General features: G+C 51.1%; 4 protein-coding genes across 4 annotated transcripts in view; 3 read left to right on the forward strand and 1 right to left on the reverse strand.

The window, feature by feature from the left end:
• MRPL11 (mitochondrial ribosomal protein L11) overlaps nt 1-16607 on the forward strand; it is a 242991-nt gene that overhangs the window by 68774 nt on the left and 157610 nt on the right. The window lies entirely within an intron of this gene.
• Nucleotides 1-16607, forward strand: part of CTSF (cathepsin F) — a 105866-nt gene that overhangs the window by 68767 nt on the left and 20492 nt on the right.
• CCS (copper chaperone for superoxide dismutase) lies at nt 722-13806 on the reverse strand. Its single transcript, XM_050756780.1, has 8 exons — nt 13322-13806; nt 12901-12973; nt 8014-8151; nt 7631-7808; nt 6736-6796; nt 1323-1400; nt 1147-1250; nt 722-1037 (listed from the first exon to the last, which is right to left on the reverse strand). Exons 1-8 carry the CDS (start codon nt 13358-13360, stop codon nt 884-886), a joined length of 825 nt encoding a protein of 274 aa, XP_050612737.1. The 5' UTR covers nt 13361-13806; the 3' UTR covers nt 722-883.
• Nucleotides 13505-16428, forward strand: CCDC87 (coiled-coil domain containing 87). Its single transcript, XM_050756607.1, has one exon. The coding sequence runs from the start codon at nt 13610-13612 to the stop codon at nt 16133-16135; it is 2526 nt and encodes an 841-aa protein (XP_050612564.1). The 5' UTR covers nt 13505-13609; the 3' UTR covers nt 16136-16428.

Below are 16607 nucleotides of genomic sequence, written 5' to 3' on the forward strand. Positions count from 1 at the left end.
GCATGCACCATCACACCCAGCTAATTAAAAAAACTTTTTGTAGAGATGGGGCCTTACTCTGTTGCCCCGGCTGGTCTCAAACTCCTGGGCTCAAGAGATCCTCCCACCTTGGCCTTCCGAAGTGCTGGGATTACAGGTGTGAGCTACTGTGCCCGGCCTCAAGCCAGATTATCTTAACAGGGGGATGCATTAGGAGGATTCAGGAGCATCTGTTCAATCCCAGGCAGGAGGCAGCTGGCCTCAGGAAAGGCTCAGAGAGGGGACTCCAGAGTGACTGGGATTCTCCAGCAACTCTTAGGTTCTCCCTGCTTCATTCTTCCTTCCTAGCTGACTGGCTTTTTCTGGTGCTCAGTCAATAAGGCAGGGAGAAGAGGGCCACCAAAACTTCCCATATTCCCAGGTTATGGGTCCAACCATAGGAAGAAACTAAAGCTGGATCTGCTGATTTCTCAGGGAAAGCATGGGCCACCACAGGTCAGATGTCCATTCTGGTTCCAATCAGCCATAGTGAGGGGAGGGGACAGGCCACCAACAGAAATTTGACTGTGGTGGCTCTTCATTATGGCTCCAAGGAGGAAGATGGGGACTTCAGTGTGTGTGTGGGTTTGAATTCAGGTTTGTTTGGCTCCAATGCTAAGGGGTGGCCCTGATACAAAGGGAAGAGGCAGAGCTATGTTCACCAAGCCCATAAGGGGCACAGAGACAAGCACAAAACACCAAGTCCCAAATGAAAATAAAACTCATTTGCCAAGGGAACACCGCAGCAGCTCCTGCCCTGTACTGAGCGCTCCAAAGACTGGGCAGGCAAGGTCCCTCTGGCCCCCTCTGGAAGAGGAAAGTGCTCGCCCTGGAGGACAGCAACAGAGCCAAGGTGAGGTCCTGCTCAAAGGTGGGCAGGGGGCTGGGCTGACTCCTTTCGGCCCTTGCCAGCGATGGGCCGGCCTCGCTCCTCCCAGATGGTGAGGCCATCGCAAGAGCAGATCTGCTTGGGGTTCTGGAAGAGGCCAGCAGAGCGTGCAATGATGCCGCAGGCCAACCTGCAGAAGAATGTGTGGTCAGGGTGGGTACTTGTTTAGGTCCCCACCCCTGGGTTCCTCATGCACCATCCACAGAGCACAGCCTCCTGCAGGGGCCGACACCACTCACCTCTGCCCAGAGTTCCCTGTGATCTTGGATAAGGGATGGCCTCCCCGGCCTAGGTCATCTTCTCCCTCATCAATAACCAGGCTGCGGCCAATCACATCCCACACCTTTGAGGAGAGACGACAGCCTCAGACGATGGACCCTGTTAGGAAGGGTGCCCGCCTTCTTTTCCACCTTACCTTCAGCTTCTCATCCTCCATTCTGAAGATGGCGCAGCCGTCAGCATCAGCATGGACATTGCCCAGGTCTCCGCGGTGCTGGAATGAGACCCAGTGTGTATAGAGGGGATGTGTGCCACATGGTGCCAATCTGCTATCTTCTGACTTTCTGATTCCGATGCCTCTTCCTGCTTCCCCAAAGTACCCATTTCCTCCTGTGGGTACCAGTCTGGTAGGATCTGAGCTCCCCAAGGACTGGGCAGACAAGGTTCTCTTGGCCCTCTCTGGAAGTGGAAAGTGGTCCAGGAAGTCCTGCACCATCTGAACACTCCCTCCCTGGAACTGAAATCCTGGGCAGGATGACAGTGGGCTGAAAAGAGCCGGTAGAAGTTTCCCCTGCCTGTGCAGTCATTCCTGTTAGACCAGACTGTTTTTCCAGTGAGGCCATCGCCCAGTGCTGCTTCTCAGCCTCCAGTTAGCCCAGTTTCGCAGCCTCCTGATGGCTTTGTGAGCCCTTGGCTGTCTTCAATTCCCATAGGCTTAAGTTGGCCAAGCTTGGCTTCCCTGACCATCCCAGCCCCTAGAAGCTGGCTCTGCCCTCCTTCTGCTTTGAAGGTAAGAAAAAATGCCATAACACACCCATGAGCACCTCCTAGGTCAGACACACTGTACCAGGCATGGCGGGCAGTATGCAGGTCACCATCCTCCAGGGACTCAGAACATGGTGGGGACCCAGACACAGAACAGATTAGGGGTCATGACACACAGGGTGAATACAACAGTTGGTGTGTTTTGGGGTGACAAGGCCTTACTAGTGAGCCTCAGAAACCCACATCTGTGCAAATAAATTGTCCCCAACCTGACATTTTGGGCAGAAACAAGTGCCTGTGCCAGTGCGGGTAGGCTCCCATGACCTTGCTGCTGAGTAACCAGGCATCTCACTGTGCCACCAACTGATGGGCAGGAAGAAGCGCCAGTTCTGCTTTATCTCATTTTCCAGAGGGACATCTGCTGCCTGCACCTGGCACTTTTTGTTATGCCCTGCATTGGGGACTTAAATAGCAGAAAGATCAAGGAGGGCGAGGTGATACAGAGCCCTGAAGAGTGTTTTTTTTTTTTTTTGCTTGTTTGTTTTTGTTTTGTTTTGATATGAAGTCTCACTGCGATGCCCAGGCTGGAATGCAACGGTGTGATCTTGGCTCATAGCAATCTGTGCTTCCCGGGTTCAAGCAATTCTCCTGCCTCAGCCTCCCGAGTAACTGGGATTACAGGCACGCACCACTAGGCCTGGCTAGTTTTTGTATGTCTTTTAATTAATTTATTTATTTTTTGAGACAGAGTCTGGCTCTGTTGTCCAGGCTGGAGTGCAGTGGTACGATCTGGGCTCACTGCAACTTTCCACCTCCTAGGTTCAAGTGATTCTCCTGTCTCAGCCTCCCGAGTAGGTGGGACTACAGATGCACGCCACCATGCCTGGCTAACTTTTGTTTTGTTTTGTTTTGTTTTGTTTTGTTTTTGTTTCTTTTTCTTTTGAGATGGAGTCTCACTCTGTCACCCAGGCTGGACTGCAGTGGCGTGACCTTGGCTCACTACAAGCTCCACCTCCCCGGTTCACGCCATTCTCCTGCCTCAGCCTCCCGAGTAACTGGGACTACAGGCGCACGCCACCACGCCCAGCTAATTTTTTGTATTTTTAGTAGAGACAGGGTTTCACTGTGTTAGCCAGGATGGTCTCAATCTCGTGACCACGTGATCTGCCCGCCTCAGCCTCCCAAAGTGCTGGGATTACAGGCGTAAGCTACCGCGCCAGGCTCAACTTTTGTATTTTTATTTTATTTATTTATTTTTTTTGAGATGAAGTCTAGCTCTGTTGCCCAGGCTGGAGTGCAGTGGCCGGATCTCAGCTCATTGCAAGCTCCGCCTCCCGGGTTCACGCCATTCTCCTGCCTCAGCCTCCCGAGTAGTTGGGACTACAGGCGCCCGCCACCTCACCCGGCTAGTTTTTTTTTTTTTTTGTATTTTTAGTAGAGACGGGGTTTCACCGTGTTAGCCAGGATGGTCTCGATCTCCTGACCTCGTGATCCGCCCATCTCGGCCTCCCAAAGTGCTGGGATTACAGGCTTGAGTCACCGCGCCCAGCCAACTTTTGTATTTTTAATAGAGACAGAGTTTCACCATGTTGGTCAGGCTGGTCTCAAACTCCTGACCTCAAGTAACCCATCCGCTGTGGCCTCCCAAAGTGCTGGGATTGCAGGCATGAGCCACCGTGCCCGGCTTGAGGAGCAGCCTCAAGGCAGGGGGCAGCCTGGACAGCGTGGCTGGAAGCATGACCCAGCAGGAGTTCAGGGAAAGGCAGTCTTTCCAGGCTGTTTCCTCAGCACACAGGCAGGGGCAACAGGCCGGGGGAGTGGGGCATTGAATGTCCACACTAAGAAGCTAGGCCCAGCTTGTACTCTCAAGCACTGGGAGCCAAGACAAGTTTCAGGCAGGGGCATGGCCTGGTTACTCCAGGCTTCAGAACAATCCTTCTAGTGCAGTCTATGAAAAGTAAGGACTGGAGCAGGTGAGGAGAGAACAGAAGGGAGCTTAGAGATCAGTTAGGAGATGTGCAAGGGACAACTAGGCTGGATGCAAATTCCTACATGAAATTCTTTTCCATCTGGGAAAAGCACATGCTAAAACCCAACAGCAACTTGCCAGTCACTGTAGCCTTGGCTGCTCAGCTCCTGCTCAGTTCTTCCTTGTCTAAGTTAAGGGGTTGAGTGAGGTATAGCTTTTGATGCCAGCTCCTTCTGATTCCCTGCCCCACCTGGGGCCCAGGAAGAAAACACAGGTCACAAGGCAGTCTCCTGCCCTTCAGAAACACTCCCTGCTATTCCATGCCTCCAGGGCTTTGCACCTCCCTTGAGCATGGGCTGGACCTAGTGTCACTTCTAAGATTAGGTTACAAAAGAATGTGGCTTGAGTCTTGGACGCCCTCTCCCAATCTCAATCTCTCTCTTGCTCATTCACTCTGAGGGAAGCCAACTGCCGAGTTGTGAGCTGCCCTAGGGAGAGACCCACGTGGCAAAGAACTGATGTCTCTGGCCAACAGCCAGAGGACCTGGGGCCTGCCAACAGCAACATGAGCAAACCTGGAAGCAGATTCTCCCCACGTGGGGCCCTAAGATGACTGCAGCCCCGAGAGAGACCCTGAGCTGCAGGCACCCAGCTAAGTCACACACAAATTCCTGCCCCAGAGACAGTATATGTTTGTTGTTTTAAACTCCTAACTTTGGAGTCATTTGATTTGCAGCAGCAGCAGATTACTAATCACTGAGCATACGCATGGCACTGTGCAATGGACTCTATAGAAATGCCTCTCCGATTTCCCAGAACAGGGAGTAAAAACTTTTGACCATTAGAAATGTGACAGAGTGGTCGGGCACGGTGGTTCACGCCTGCAATCCTAGCACTTTGGGAGGCCAAGGCAGGCGGATTACTTGAGGTTGGGAGTTCAAGTCCAGCCTGGCCAACATGGCAAAACCTCGTTTCTACTAAAAATACAAAAAAGAAAAAGAAAAAAAAAAAGAAATGTGACAGAGGCCAGGCACATTAGCTCATGCTCGTAATCCTTTTTTTTTTTTTTTTTTTTTTGGACACGGAGTCTGGCTCTGTCGCCCAGGCTGCAAGCTCCGCCCCCGAGGTTCGCGCCATTCTCCTGCCTCAGCCTCCCAAGTAGCTGGGACTACAGGCACCCACCACCTCGCCCGGCTAGTTTTTTTTTTTTTGTATTTTTTAGTATAGACGGGGTTTCACCGTGTTAGCCAGGATGGTCTCGATCTCCTGACCTCGTGATCCACCCGTCTCGGCCTCCCAAAGTGCTGGGATTACAGGCTTGAGCCACCGCGCCCGGCCATGCTCGTAATCCTAACACTGGGAGGCTGAGGAGGGAGGACTGCTTGATCCCAGCAGTTTGAGACCAGCCTGAGGAATATAGTAACACCCTATTTTTTTGGGGTTTTTTTTTTTTTTTTTTTTTTGAGATGGAGTCTTGCTCTGTCACCTAGGCTGCAGTGCAGTGGCACGATCTCGGCGCACTGCAAGCTCTGCCTCCCAGGTTCATGCCATTCTCCTGCCTCAGCCTCCCGAGCAGCTGGGACTACAGGCGCCCACCACTACACCTGGCTAATTTTTTGTATTTTTTAGTAGAGACGGGGTTTCACTGAGTAATACCCTATTTCTACAAAAAAAAAAAAAAAAAAATTAACTGGGTATGGTGGTACATGCTTGTGGTCCCAGCTATCAGGTGAAGTGGGAGGACTGCTTAAGCCCCCGAGTTCAAGGCTGTAGTGAGCCATGATCGCACCACTGCACTCCAGCATGGGCAACAGAGTGAGATCCTATCTCAAAAAAGAAAAGAAAGAAAAGGAAAAAAAAAGGAAAGAAAGAAGGAAAAGGAAAATAAACAGAAGAAAAGAAAAGCATGATAGGTAACAGAGATGTGAAAAGTCCAAAAATGAGTTACATTCATTAAGAAACACATACCATGGTTTCATTTGCTTTATGGCACAAGGTTGCAAACCCATCAAGATAGAAAATGGCACAGTCAGAGCCGGGTACAGTGGCTCACACCTGTAATTCCAGCACTTTGGGAGGCTGAGGTGGGTGGATCGCTTGAGGTCAGGAGTTTGAGACTGCCTGACCAACCTGGTGAAACCCCATCTCTACTAAAAATACAAAAATTAGCCAGGTGTGGTGGTGTGTACCTATAGTACCAGCTACTAGGGAGGCTGAGGCAGGAGAATTGTTTGAACTTGGGAGGCGGAGGTTGCAGTGAGCTGGGACCACGTCATTGCACTCTAGCCTGGGCAATAAGAACAAAACTCTGTCTCAAAAAATAAAATAAAAAAATCAAATGATTGAGTAACTAACAATACAACTAGTACTCAGATAAGGCAAAAAATCATTAAGGCAACACGCAATTCCCTGAAGATTGGGAAATGATTCTCTGCTGAAAAATGAAACTCCAGGACCAGGGGTGTTAGGGAGCGCCAGGGACAGCCTTTTCAGTTTAGGTAAAACCCTCAACTTCCATATTTTACTTCCTCCCACTGCCCCTGCCCCTCAGGCAGATGAATTATTCACTCTGGGCTCCAGGGCCCCTTGCAGGCTCCTGTAAGGATTATCTCACTGCCTGGAAACCATGGAATTCAGTGATCTCCCCCAGAGACTGTGAGCTCCTTGGGTCAGGCACTGGGGCTGTAATCTATTGTATCCCCTGGTCTTTGATCATAGAAAGTGTCAACAAATGTTTCCAAACTCAGCAAAACAAAGTGAGAGGAAAAGACTCCACTAAAAAGGAATCACACTGTTAAGATCCCAAGAGTTGCCTGCCCTGCCCCTGAGACTAGGTCCTCTCTCAGCTCAAGCCCAAAACCAGACAGACACTTACCCGGTCAGAGTCCTGGGGGCCCCCATGAGATGCTCCATCAGGGTTAAAGTGGTCCCCACAGCTAGGAAAGAAAGGAAACAGGTGGGCAGGAAAGCAGCTCACAGAGCAGGTGCTCTACCCTCTCACCTATCTATATTTGCTTCATTCATTCATTCATTCATTCAACAAACAGGCCTACTCTGTGCTGGGCTTTGGGTAGAGGGCACTGAGAAGAATCAGACATGGGTCCTGTCCTCAATAAGCTCCTGGCTCGGGGGAGTCACAGATGAGTAAACAACTAGTTATATCACAGCATAACTAACACCATGGCATGGGGACCCTTCCTTTCCTGTGTCCAGAAGTCCCCTTCCATCTCAGAGGCAGTAAGGTGGTTACAAGCAGGACCTGCAACATCACATTTTTTTTTTCTTGAGACAGTGTTTTGCCCTGTCGCCCCTGAGCTGGAGAGCAGTGGTGCAATCTCAGCTCACCACAACCTCCACCTCCTGAGTTCAATTGATTCTCCTGCCTCAGCCTCCCCAGTAGCTGGGATTACAGGCATGTGCCACTGCGCTCGGCTAATTTTTTTTGTATTTTTAGTAGAGATGGGGTTTCACCATGTTGGCCAGGCTGGTCTTGAACTCCTGACCTCAGGTGATCCGCCCACCTTGGCCTCTCAAAGTACTAGGATTACAGGTGTGAGCTACTGTGCCCAGCCAAAGTCAGATCTTGACTCAAATCCCAACTCTACCTTTTACCTGCTCTGGACCTTTGGCAAGTCATTTAACCTCCGTGAGCCTCAGTTTCCTCATCTGGAGGTTGTGCCTGTGTGTATGTGCCTCACAGAGTATTGGTGAGGGGCAAGTGTGAAAATGTGTAGCTGAGGATGCTACTGGGGAGACTTTGGACAACTCACCTGTTGCAGTTGTTTGTGAGGTCCCCGTACTGATGGACATGGAGTCCATGCAGCCCAGGCTCCAGGCCGTCAATAGTTCCCTCGATGAGGCAGCGCTCAGGGCTCAGCTGTAGGAAGCGCACCACCCCCTGCACGGTGCCAGGCCCTCCCAGGATGGCCACTGCTGCCCCCAGATTATCTGCAAGGTATTAGGTACTTGGGTTGGCTTGCCACCTCACCCAGCACACCTCTTCAGCAGCTCGGCAAGGGCAGGGAGTCTCTCATAATTTTCACACCTTCATCAAAGCCACGCCAACCCAGAGCCCGAGAATCCTATGGTTAGATTTGTACCAGCTCTGAGCCACCTCCCTCCCAGAGGGGCCAAGGCCATAGTGGTCACTCACGCAACTGGTCGCTGCCCATGCCCTTGAGTACTGCCTGCCGCCCCGTGCCTTCCAGGAGAGCCTGCACCTCCTGGCTGGGCAGAGTGGTGTGTACCAAGACCATCTGATTCTCCAAGTGCACCTCCACATCCTGGACACCTGGCAAGAGAGAGAGGGAAGAGGGCAACAGAGGCTGGCACCCAGTGCTGGCAGCAGGAAACAGAGAAACAGACAGCAATTCTCCATCCCCATTTCCACCAAACTTCCCATGGCCAGAGGCAAGCTACCTTGTAACTGTGTAACCCTGAGTAAGCCTCCTCATTTCTGAGTCTGTTTCTTTTCATACAAATTGGGATAATGCCACCTTGCCCCCAGGATTTATGTGAGTCCTAATACTCGCCAGGCATTATTTATAACTTTGGAAACATACATAATTCTTTTTAAAGCCGTATTTTTTTCTTTTTTAAAGTGGGCTATCCATAGCAGCATTATTCACAATAGCCAAAAGATAAAAATAACCCAAATGTCCATCAACTAAGGAACAGATAAAATGTAGTATCCATACAATGAAATACTATTCAGGAACGAAGTGCTGATGCATGCTACAACATGGACGGACCTTGAAACATTATGCTACGTGAAAGCCAGTCACAAAGCCACATATATAATGCCATGTACCTGAGATGTCTAGAACAGGCAAATCCACAGAGACAGAAAATATCCTTCCCATAGGAGATAGCTTAAATTTTTTTTTGTTTGTTTTTTAGACAGAGTCTCACTCTGTTGCTCAGACTGGAGTGCAGTGGCAGGATCTTGGCTCACTGCAACCTCCACCTGTCAGATTCAAGCAATTCTCTTGTCTCAGCCTCCCAAGTAGCTGGGATTACAAGCATACACCACCATGTCCGGCTAATTATTGTATTTTTAATAGAGATGGGGTTTCACCATGTTGGCCAGGATGGTCTCGAACCCCTGGCCTCAGGTGATCCACCCACCTCGGCCTCCCAAAGTGCTAGGATTACAGTTATGAGCCACCATGCCAATGCACTCCAGCCTGGGTGACAGAGCAAGACTCCATCACGGAAAAACAACGACAACAAAAAAAAGAGAACAAAATAGGCCGGGTGCGGTGGCTCACGCCTGTAATCCCAGCAGTTTGGGAGGGCGAGGTCTGTGGATCACCTGAGGTCAGGAGTTTGAGACCAACCTGGCCAACATGGTGAAACCCTGTCTCTACCAAAAATATAGAAATTTGCCAGACATGGGGGTGCGCACCTGTAGTCCCAGCTACTTGGGAGGCTGGGGCACAAGAATTGCTTGAACCCAGGAGGCGGAGGTTGCAGTAAGCCGAGATTGCACCACTGCACTCCAGCCTGGGTGAAAAAGTGAGACTCTGTCTCTGAAATAAAATAAAATAAAATAAAATAAAATAAAATAAAAGGAAATCCTAAATCCCTTAGCTATCACCCTCCTATTCTGCCACCCACCCCTGCCACCAATCTATTTTCTGTCTCTATTTTTTATTTTATTTTTTTAATTTTTTTGAGATGGAGTCTCGCTCTGTCACCTAGGCTGGAGTGCAGTGGCACAATCTCAGCTCACTGAAACCTCCACCTCCCTGGTTTAAGTGATTCTCCTGCCTCAGCCTCTGGAGTAGCTGGTACCACAGGCACACACCACCACCACGTTTGGCTAATTTTTTTGTATTTTTTTCTTTTAATAGACACGGGGTTTCACTATGTTGGCCAGGCAGCTCTTGAACTCCTAACCTCAGGTCATCTGCCTGCCTCAGTCTCCCAAAGTACTGAGATTACAGGGCATGAGCCATCAGACCTGGCTCCGGCCTAGGATTTCTTTATGAAGTGATTAAAATGTAAAACTGACAGTGGAGAGATGGTTGCACAACTCTGAAAATACTACAAACAGATGAAGTGTATCCTTTAAATGGGTGATTTTTTTTTTTTTTTTTTTTTTTTTTTTTGAGACAGAGTCTCGCTCTGTCGCCCAGGCTGGAGCGTAATGGCACAATCTCGGCTCACTGCAATCTCCACCTCCTAGGTTCAGGCAATTCTTCTGTCTCAGCCTCCAAAATAGCTGGCACTACAGACATGCGCCACCACACCCGGCTAATTTTTTGTATTTTTAGTAGAGACGAGGTTTCACCATGTTGCCCAGAGGCTGGTCCCCAACTCCTGAGCACAAGTGATCCACCCGCCTTGGCCTCCCAAATTGTTGGGACTACAGGTGTGAGCCACTGCGCCTGGCCTAAATGGGTGATTTTTATAATACATGAATGATATATTTTTTTATTTTTGAGATGGAGCCTTGCTTTGTCACCTAGGCTGGAGCACAGTGGCACGATCTTGGCTCACTGCAACCTCTGCCTCCTGGGTTCAAGCAATTCTCCTGCCTTAGCTTCCCATGTAGGTAGGACTACTGACATGCGCCCCCATGTCTGACTAATTTTTTTGAATATTTTTAGTGGAGACAGGGTTTCACCATGTTGACCAGGCAGGTCTCGAAGTCAGTTGTCTGCCGGGTGTGGTGGCTCACACCTATAATCCCAGCAGTTTGGGAAGTTGAGGCAGGTGGATCACATGAGGCCAGGAGTTCGATACCAGCCTTGCCAACATGGCAAAACTCCATCTTTAGTAAAAGTACAAAAATTAGGCAGGCATGGTGGTGCACACCTGTAATCCCAACTACTCGGGAAGCTGAGGTGGGAGAATCAAATGAACCGTGAAGTGGAGGCTGCAGGGAGCTGAGACAGTGCCACTGCACTCCAGCCCAGGCAACAGAGCAGAACAAGACCCTGTCTCAAAAAAAAAAAAAAATCTATCTATCTATCTATCTATCTCACACTGGCTTTTATGTGCAAAAGCTATTAGAGGGGGCAACAGAAGCAATGGGGAACCCATCAAAGGATGAGGTTCTTACACAGGCTAGGGAAAGGCGGGGTGGCCTGCAGCAGTGTGGAGGCCTAAGTATGTTTTGGACACACAGCAGATAAGATGTCCTGATGACAGGATTCGGCATAGGAGAGTTCCCAGACCCTGGGGTCTCCAGAGAAGAGCTGATTCTCTGCTCCTGAAGTGGGAAGCTCCTTGTCACTATGCACCTCCTGAATTCTTGACTGAGTCTGAACCAAGAGGGAGGCTGGTTCCTTAGCTAAGCAGCCATTCAGTTTGCTCCTTAAGACTGGCAGACCTTGGAATGTGGCCAGGCCCACCCTTGGTTGGCTCAGAGCCCAATGAGGGAGAAAACAGAAGGCCACAGAGAACACCAGGGCAAGTGACAGAGATTCTAGGGGGTGAGCCTTTGGCTGGGTGCTCCTCCTGCTTATCTCCTGAGAAGGCCTTCCCCCAGGCCTCCTGAGATGGCAACTCTCTTTCTCTGTGTGTGTGCATTCTAGAAAACTACAACTTCCTTGCTGGGCCCCATGAGAAAGCCAAGCCAGACCAGAAAACACAGAGTCACCAGAAGTCTTTATCTGGTGCCTAAGAAACACGCTGAGGGCTGAAAACTGAGCCGGGTCCAAGAGAAAGGCCAACTGTCTGCTCTCCTGGCAAGCAAGTTGTACAGGAAGTGGAGGGCTCACTCACCACCCCAAAACACATAGTCTAAGCAAACCCAGCTTCACCATTGCCCCCTCCAGCCTCCTTCCATCCAGATCACCACCTGTAAGCCCTTCCTCTCATAATCCCCTAGGATTGACTGGGCTGTTACTACATGCCAAAGACTTTTCTAAGTGCTTTTTTTGTATTAACTCGGTTACTCTTCAAGACAATCCTCCAGAGTAGCTTCTATTATCATCCCCCATTTAATACGGAAGAAACAGAAACACAAAAAGTAACACGCATGAAGTCTTAGTGCCATTAAGTGGCAAAGAGGGGGTTTGAACTCTAGAGCTCACACCCCTAACCACTTTACAAAGTCCACCACTACCAAGGTCCCAGGTTCAGAAGCCATCTCATCTCATTCCCTCTCAGGACTGCTCTTCCCATGAAGCATTCTGTGAATGCCACCCAGGCAACGCTTACATGCTTATTTCCACCTGAGTGTAGGGGATGTGCCTGATACCCGTGTGAACTCTTCTCCCTAAAAAACCCCAGTGTCTGGTCCATACCTGCCAAATGACTTTTTCTTTTTTTGAGACAGGGTCTCACTTTGTCACCCAGCCTGGAGTGCACTGGCGCAATCCAACTCACTGCAGCCTCCACCTCCTGAGCTCAAGTGATCCTCCTGCCTCGGCCTCCCTAGTAGCTGGGACTACAGGTGCACACCATGATGCCCAGCTAATTTTTGTATTTTTTATAGAGAAGAGTTTTCACCATGTTGCTCAGGCTGGTCTCAAACTCCTGGACTTGAGCAATCCACCCACTTCGGCGTCCCAGTGTTGGGATTACAGGCATGAGCCACTAAGCCTGGCCTGGATGAACACTTAACAGAATCAAAGGAAGCCAGTTCCCAGAGCCATGCTGGTGGCTCTACCTTTCCAGATCTTTCTAATTGTGCCAGGTCACCTACAGACCAGCTGGCCTTTTAAGAACCAGAAGCTACTCAGGATGGTATAAGGCCAGCACTGCTGTTTGCTTTGTCAAGATTATGTTGTTTCCCAAGCAAAAACTGCCTGTTTTCCAAGGAACTCCTTCAGCCTAGCTCCTCAGTCTCTGGGGCACGTGAGGTTCAGGACAGTAAGACAGGCAGTTAGAACCTGTCAGGGCAAGCTGGACAGCTGTACTCTAGGCTCTCCCTCCAGGTCTGTGTGTAACTCTGAGAACATTCCTTCCACTCTCTGGGGTTCAGTTTCTGCATCTGTAAAATGGGAGTAAGGTTCGTCTAATAGATTCGCCTGGTCCCTCCTAGAGGCCTCTGGACTGTCCGCAGAAAAGTTTACCCTGTTCTTACCTGCCACCCCTTGCAGGGACTTGCGCACCGCGTCCACACAGCTCTGACAGGTCATCTGCACCGCGAACTCCAACTGCAAGGGCAGCAGGGACCGACCGATGATCGCTGGGGAAGTGCGTTGGTATGACTTTGTTTCACCACCTACCTACCCTATGACCACTCCAAGGTCTGGGAACAAGCCCCCACGTAATCCCTCTTCAAGCACCTTCTTTATGACTCTCATGACCATTCCAGGGCCATGGGAGTCACTCCCTCAACACTCACGCAGGGCCCCTGCTACCCTCGCATGCTAGTTTCATCCCGTGGCCCCAGGCCCCAACCCAAGTGCTCACTCCTTCCCCTCTTAGACCCAAGGTAACGATCACCCCAGGGGCCGAGGCTCTCTGCCCGGCGAGGCTCTACACGAAGCCTCAACCCTCACCGTGCAGAGGGTCCCCTGGTTCCCCGAGTCCGAAGCCATTCTGGACCCAGTCACCAGCCCGAAACGCAGAACTCTTCAGGCGCAGGAGCACCAACCAGCGCGGTGTCGCGGGGACTGGCCCTCGAAAGACACCCTTAACTCCGCCTCCTAGTGCGTGCGCACGCAAGGCCCTGCCCCGTCAGTCGCCGGGTGGCGGCCGCGCAGGCGCACTCGGGCCCTCGGGCTCCTGGTTGCCTTAGTAACCACTCCGCTTTCTGTTAGCCGACGGTGGCAGCCGCAGGCCGTAAGATGGAGCCTCCGAAGCACAAGCCTGAGCTCCAGCGGTTTTACCACCGGTTGCTGCGTCCGCTGTCGCTCTTCCCCACTAGGGCGACGTCCCCAGAGCCTCAGAAGCGCCCCAAGCAGGAGGGCCGGATTCTACAGTCCTTCCCTCTCGCGAAGCTGACGGTGGCGTCTCTGTGCAGCCAGGTGGCCAAGCTGCTTTCCAGCAGTGGGATGGCAGCGCGAGTGCCTCCTGAGGCTCGACTACGTCTCATCAAGGTCATCCTGGACGAGCTGAAGTGCAATTGGCGGGAGCCGCCCGCCGAACTTAGTCTGAGCCACAAAAACAACCACAAGCTGCGGAAGCGGCTCGAGGCTTACGTGCTGCTGAGCAGTGAACAGCTCTTCTTGCGCTACTTGCACCTGTTGGTGACCATGTCGACCCCCAGAGGGGTCTTCACTGAATCAGCCACGCTCACCCGGTTGGCGGCCAGCCTTGCCAGGGACTGCACACTCTTCCTCACTAGTCCCGACGTCTACCGTGGCCTGCTCACCGACTTCCAGGCCCTGCTGAGGGCAGAGCAGGCCTCTGGAGGTGTGGACAAGCTGCGCCCTGTCTGCCCCGCTGGGACATTCAAGTTGTGCCCTATCCCCTGGCCTCACAGCACTGGCTTCGCCCAAGTGCAGTGCTCTAACCTCAACCTGAACTACCTCATCCAACTCAGCCGTCCACCAGAGTTTCTCAATGAGCCAGGAAAGATGGATCCAGTGAAGGAATTGAAGTCCATCCCTCGGTTGAAGAGGAAAAAGCCTCTCCACTGGCCACCCTCCATAGGAAAGAAGAGAGAAATCGACATCAGTTCCTCACAGATGGTGTCGCTGCGCAGCTATCCTGTGGCCCCCACCAGCAGGGCTTCCCCCTTGCCTTTCTACTCTGAGCTCCGGAGAGGCCAATCCATGCCCTCCCTGCGTGAGGGCTGGAGGCTGGCAGATGAGTTGGGCCTTCCTCCACTCCGATCTCGCCCCTTAACCCCGCTGGTCTTGGCTACAGAGAGCAAACCAGAGCTGACTGGGCACATCGTGGCTGAGGATCTGAAGCAGTTGATAAAGAAGATGAAGTTGGAGGGGACTCGCTACCCACCACTGGACTCAGGCCTGCCTCCTCTCCTTGGGGTTGTGACCCGTCACCCAGCTGCAGGGCATCACCTGGAGGAGCTGGAGAAGATGTTGAGGAACCTCCAGGAGGAAGAAACCTCTGGGCAGTGGGACCCCCAGCCCCCCAAATCCTTTCCACTTCACCCACAACCAGTGACCATTACTTTGAAGCTTAGAAATGAGGTCGTGGTCCAGGCGGCTGCCGTACGGGTCTCTGATAGAAACTTCTTAGACTCTTTCCACATTGAGGGGGCCGGAGCCCTGTATAACCATCTGGCTGGTGAACTGGATCCCAAAGCCATTGAAAAAATGGATATTGATAACTTCGTTGGCAGTACTACCAGGGAGGTCTACAAGGAGTTGATGAGCCATGTCTCTTCTGACCACTTACATTTCGATCAAGGGCCCCTAGTTGAGCCTGCAGCAGATAAAGACTGGTCGACCTTCCTGTCCTCAGCCTTTCTACGTCAAGAAAAACAGTCTCAAATCATCAACCCTGAGCTGGTTGGACTTTACTCCCAGAGAGCAAACACTTTACAGTCCAATACTGAGATGATGCCCTCCCTCCCATCACCCCAAGCTACCAAAAGCTGGGAGAAGTGGTCAAACAAGGCCTCCTTGATGAACTCGTGGAAAACCACCTTGTCTGTGGATGACTACTTCAAGTACCTCACCAACCATGAAACAGATTTCCTTCATGTCATCTTTCAAATGCATGAAGAAGAGGTTCCTGTGGAGATTGTGGCTCCTGTCAGAGAGTCCCTAGAGATTCAGCACCCTCCCCCATTGCTAGAAGATGAAGAACCAGACTTTGTGCCAGGAGAGTGGGATTGGAACACCGTGCTAGAGCACAGGCTAGGAGCTGGGAAGACCACCCACCTGGGAGAATCTCACAAAATCCTGAGCCTGCAGAAGCGTCTGGAACAACTGTGGTCTGTGCTTGAGGTCCCCGACAAGGACCAGGTGGACATGGTCATTAAATACAGTTCCAAAGCCCGCCTGAGACAGCTGCCTTCATTGGTGAATGCCTGGGAGCGAGCCCTGAAGCCCATCCGGCTGCGGGAGGCGTTGCTGGCGAGACTAGAGTGGTTTGAGGGACAAGCTTCCAACCCCAACCGCTTCTTCAAAAAGACCAACTTGAGCTCCAGTCACTTCCTGGAGGAGGATCAGATCCGAAGCCATCTCCACAGGAAGCTCAACTTAATGGAGTCTTCTTTGGCTTCTCTCCTGGAGGAGATTGAGTTAATCTTTGGCGAGCCAGTGATCTTCAAGGGGCGGCGCTACCTGGACAAGATGAAGAGTGACAAAGTGGAGATGCTCTATTGGCTGCAACAGCAGCGGCGGGTTCGCCACCTGGTCTCGGCCCTGAAGGATCCCCATCAGTCAGCCAGCCTTTAGTAGCTCCTGGGAATACCCCTATTACGCCTTGACCAGGCCCAGTGCCCTCAAATGCCTCCCTCACCCCCAAATGGCCAGCAGCTCATCTAGACCTCTTTACTGCTTTGGAAGAAGAAATATTTGTCTATCTCTGGGAGCAGAGGGGGTTCAGGAACATTATGCTTCCAACTATGAAGGGATTGAGACTAAAACTATTGTTTTCTTAGTGAAATTCTCATAAAAGTATCCCCAAGCCTAGTAGTCCCATTATGTCAAGCCTTGCACAATACAACCCAAATCTCCTAGATCAAAAGAACTGAGACCTTGGAGTTCATTGTAGTGGGAAAGGTCAGACAGAGGCAAAGTTGATCTTTGGAACAACTCACTTTAGCATTCCTATTACACTACATTAAATTGTCACCTCTTTTAGTTCTCAAACACTATTAGGAAGACTAAAATTAATTAAATATTTACCAATTAGATGCACATGGTA

This window comes from Macaca thibetana, chromosome 14 (assembly GCF_024542745.1).
Source record: "Macaca thibetana thibetana isolate TM-01 chromosome 14, ASM2454274v1, whole genome shotgun sequence".
NCBI lineage: Eukaryota > Metazoa > Chordata > Mammalia > Primates > Cercopithecidae > Macaca > Macaca thibetana.

Coding starts and splice junctions, on each gene's coding strand:
- CCS (XM_050756780.1), bottom strand. CDS start 13,360: ATGGCTTCGGACTCGGGGAACCAGGGGACCCTCTGCACG. Junction 6,797..7,630: donor CTCACAAACAACTGCAACAG/GTGAGTTGTCCA, acceptor TTTCTTTCCTAG/CTGTGGGGACCACTTTAACC. Junction 1,401..6,735: donor GCCCCCAGGACTCTGACCGG/GTAAGTGTCTGT, acceptor GTCTCATTCCAG/CACCGCGGAGACCTGGGCAA.
- CCDC87 (XM_050756607.1), top strand. CDS start 13,610: ATGGAGCCTCCGAAGCACAAGCCTGAGCTCCAGCGGTTTTACCACCGG.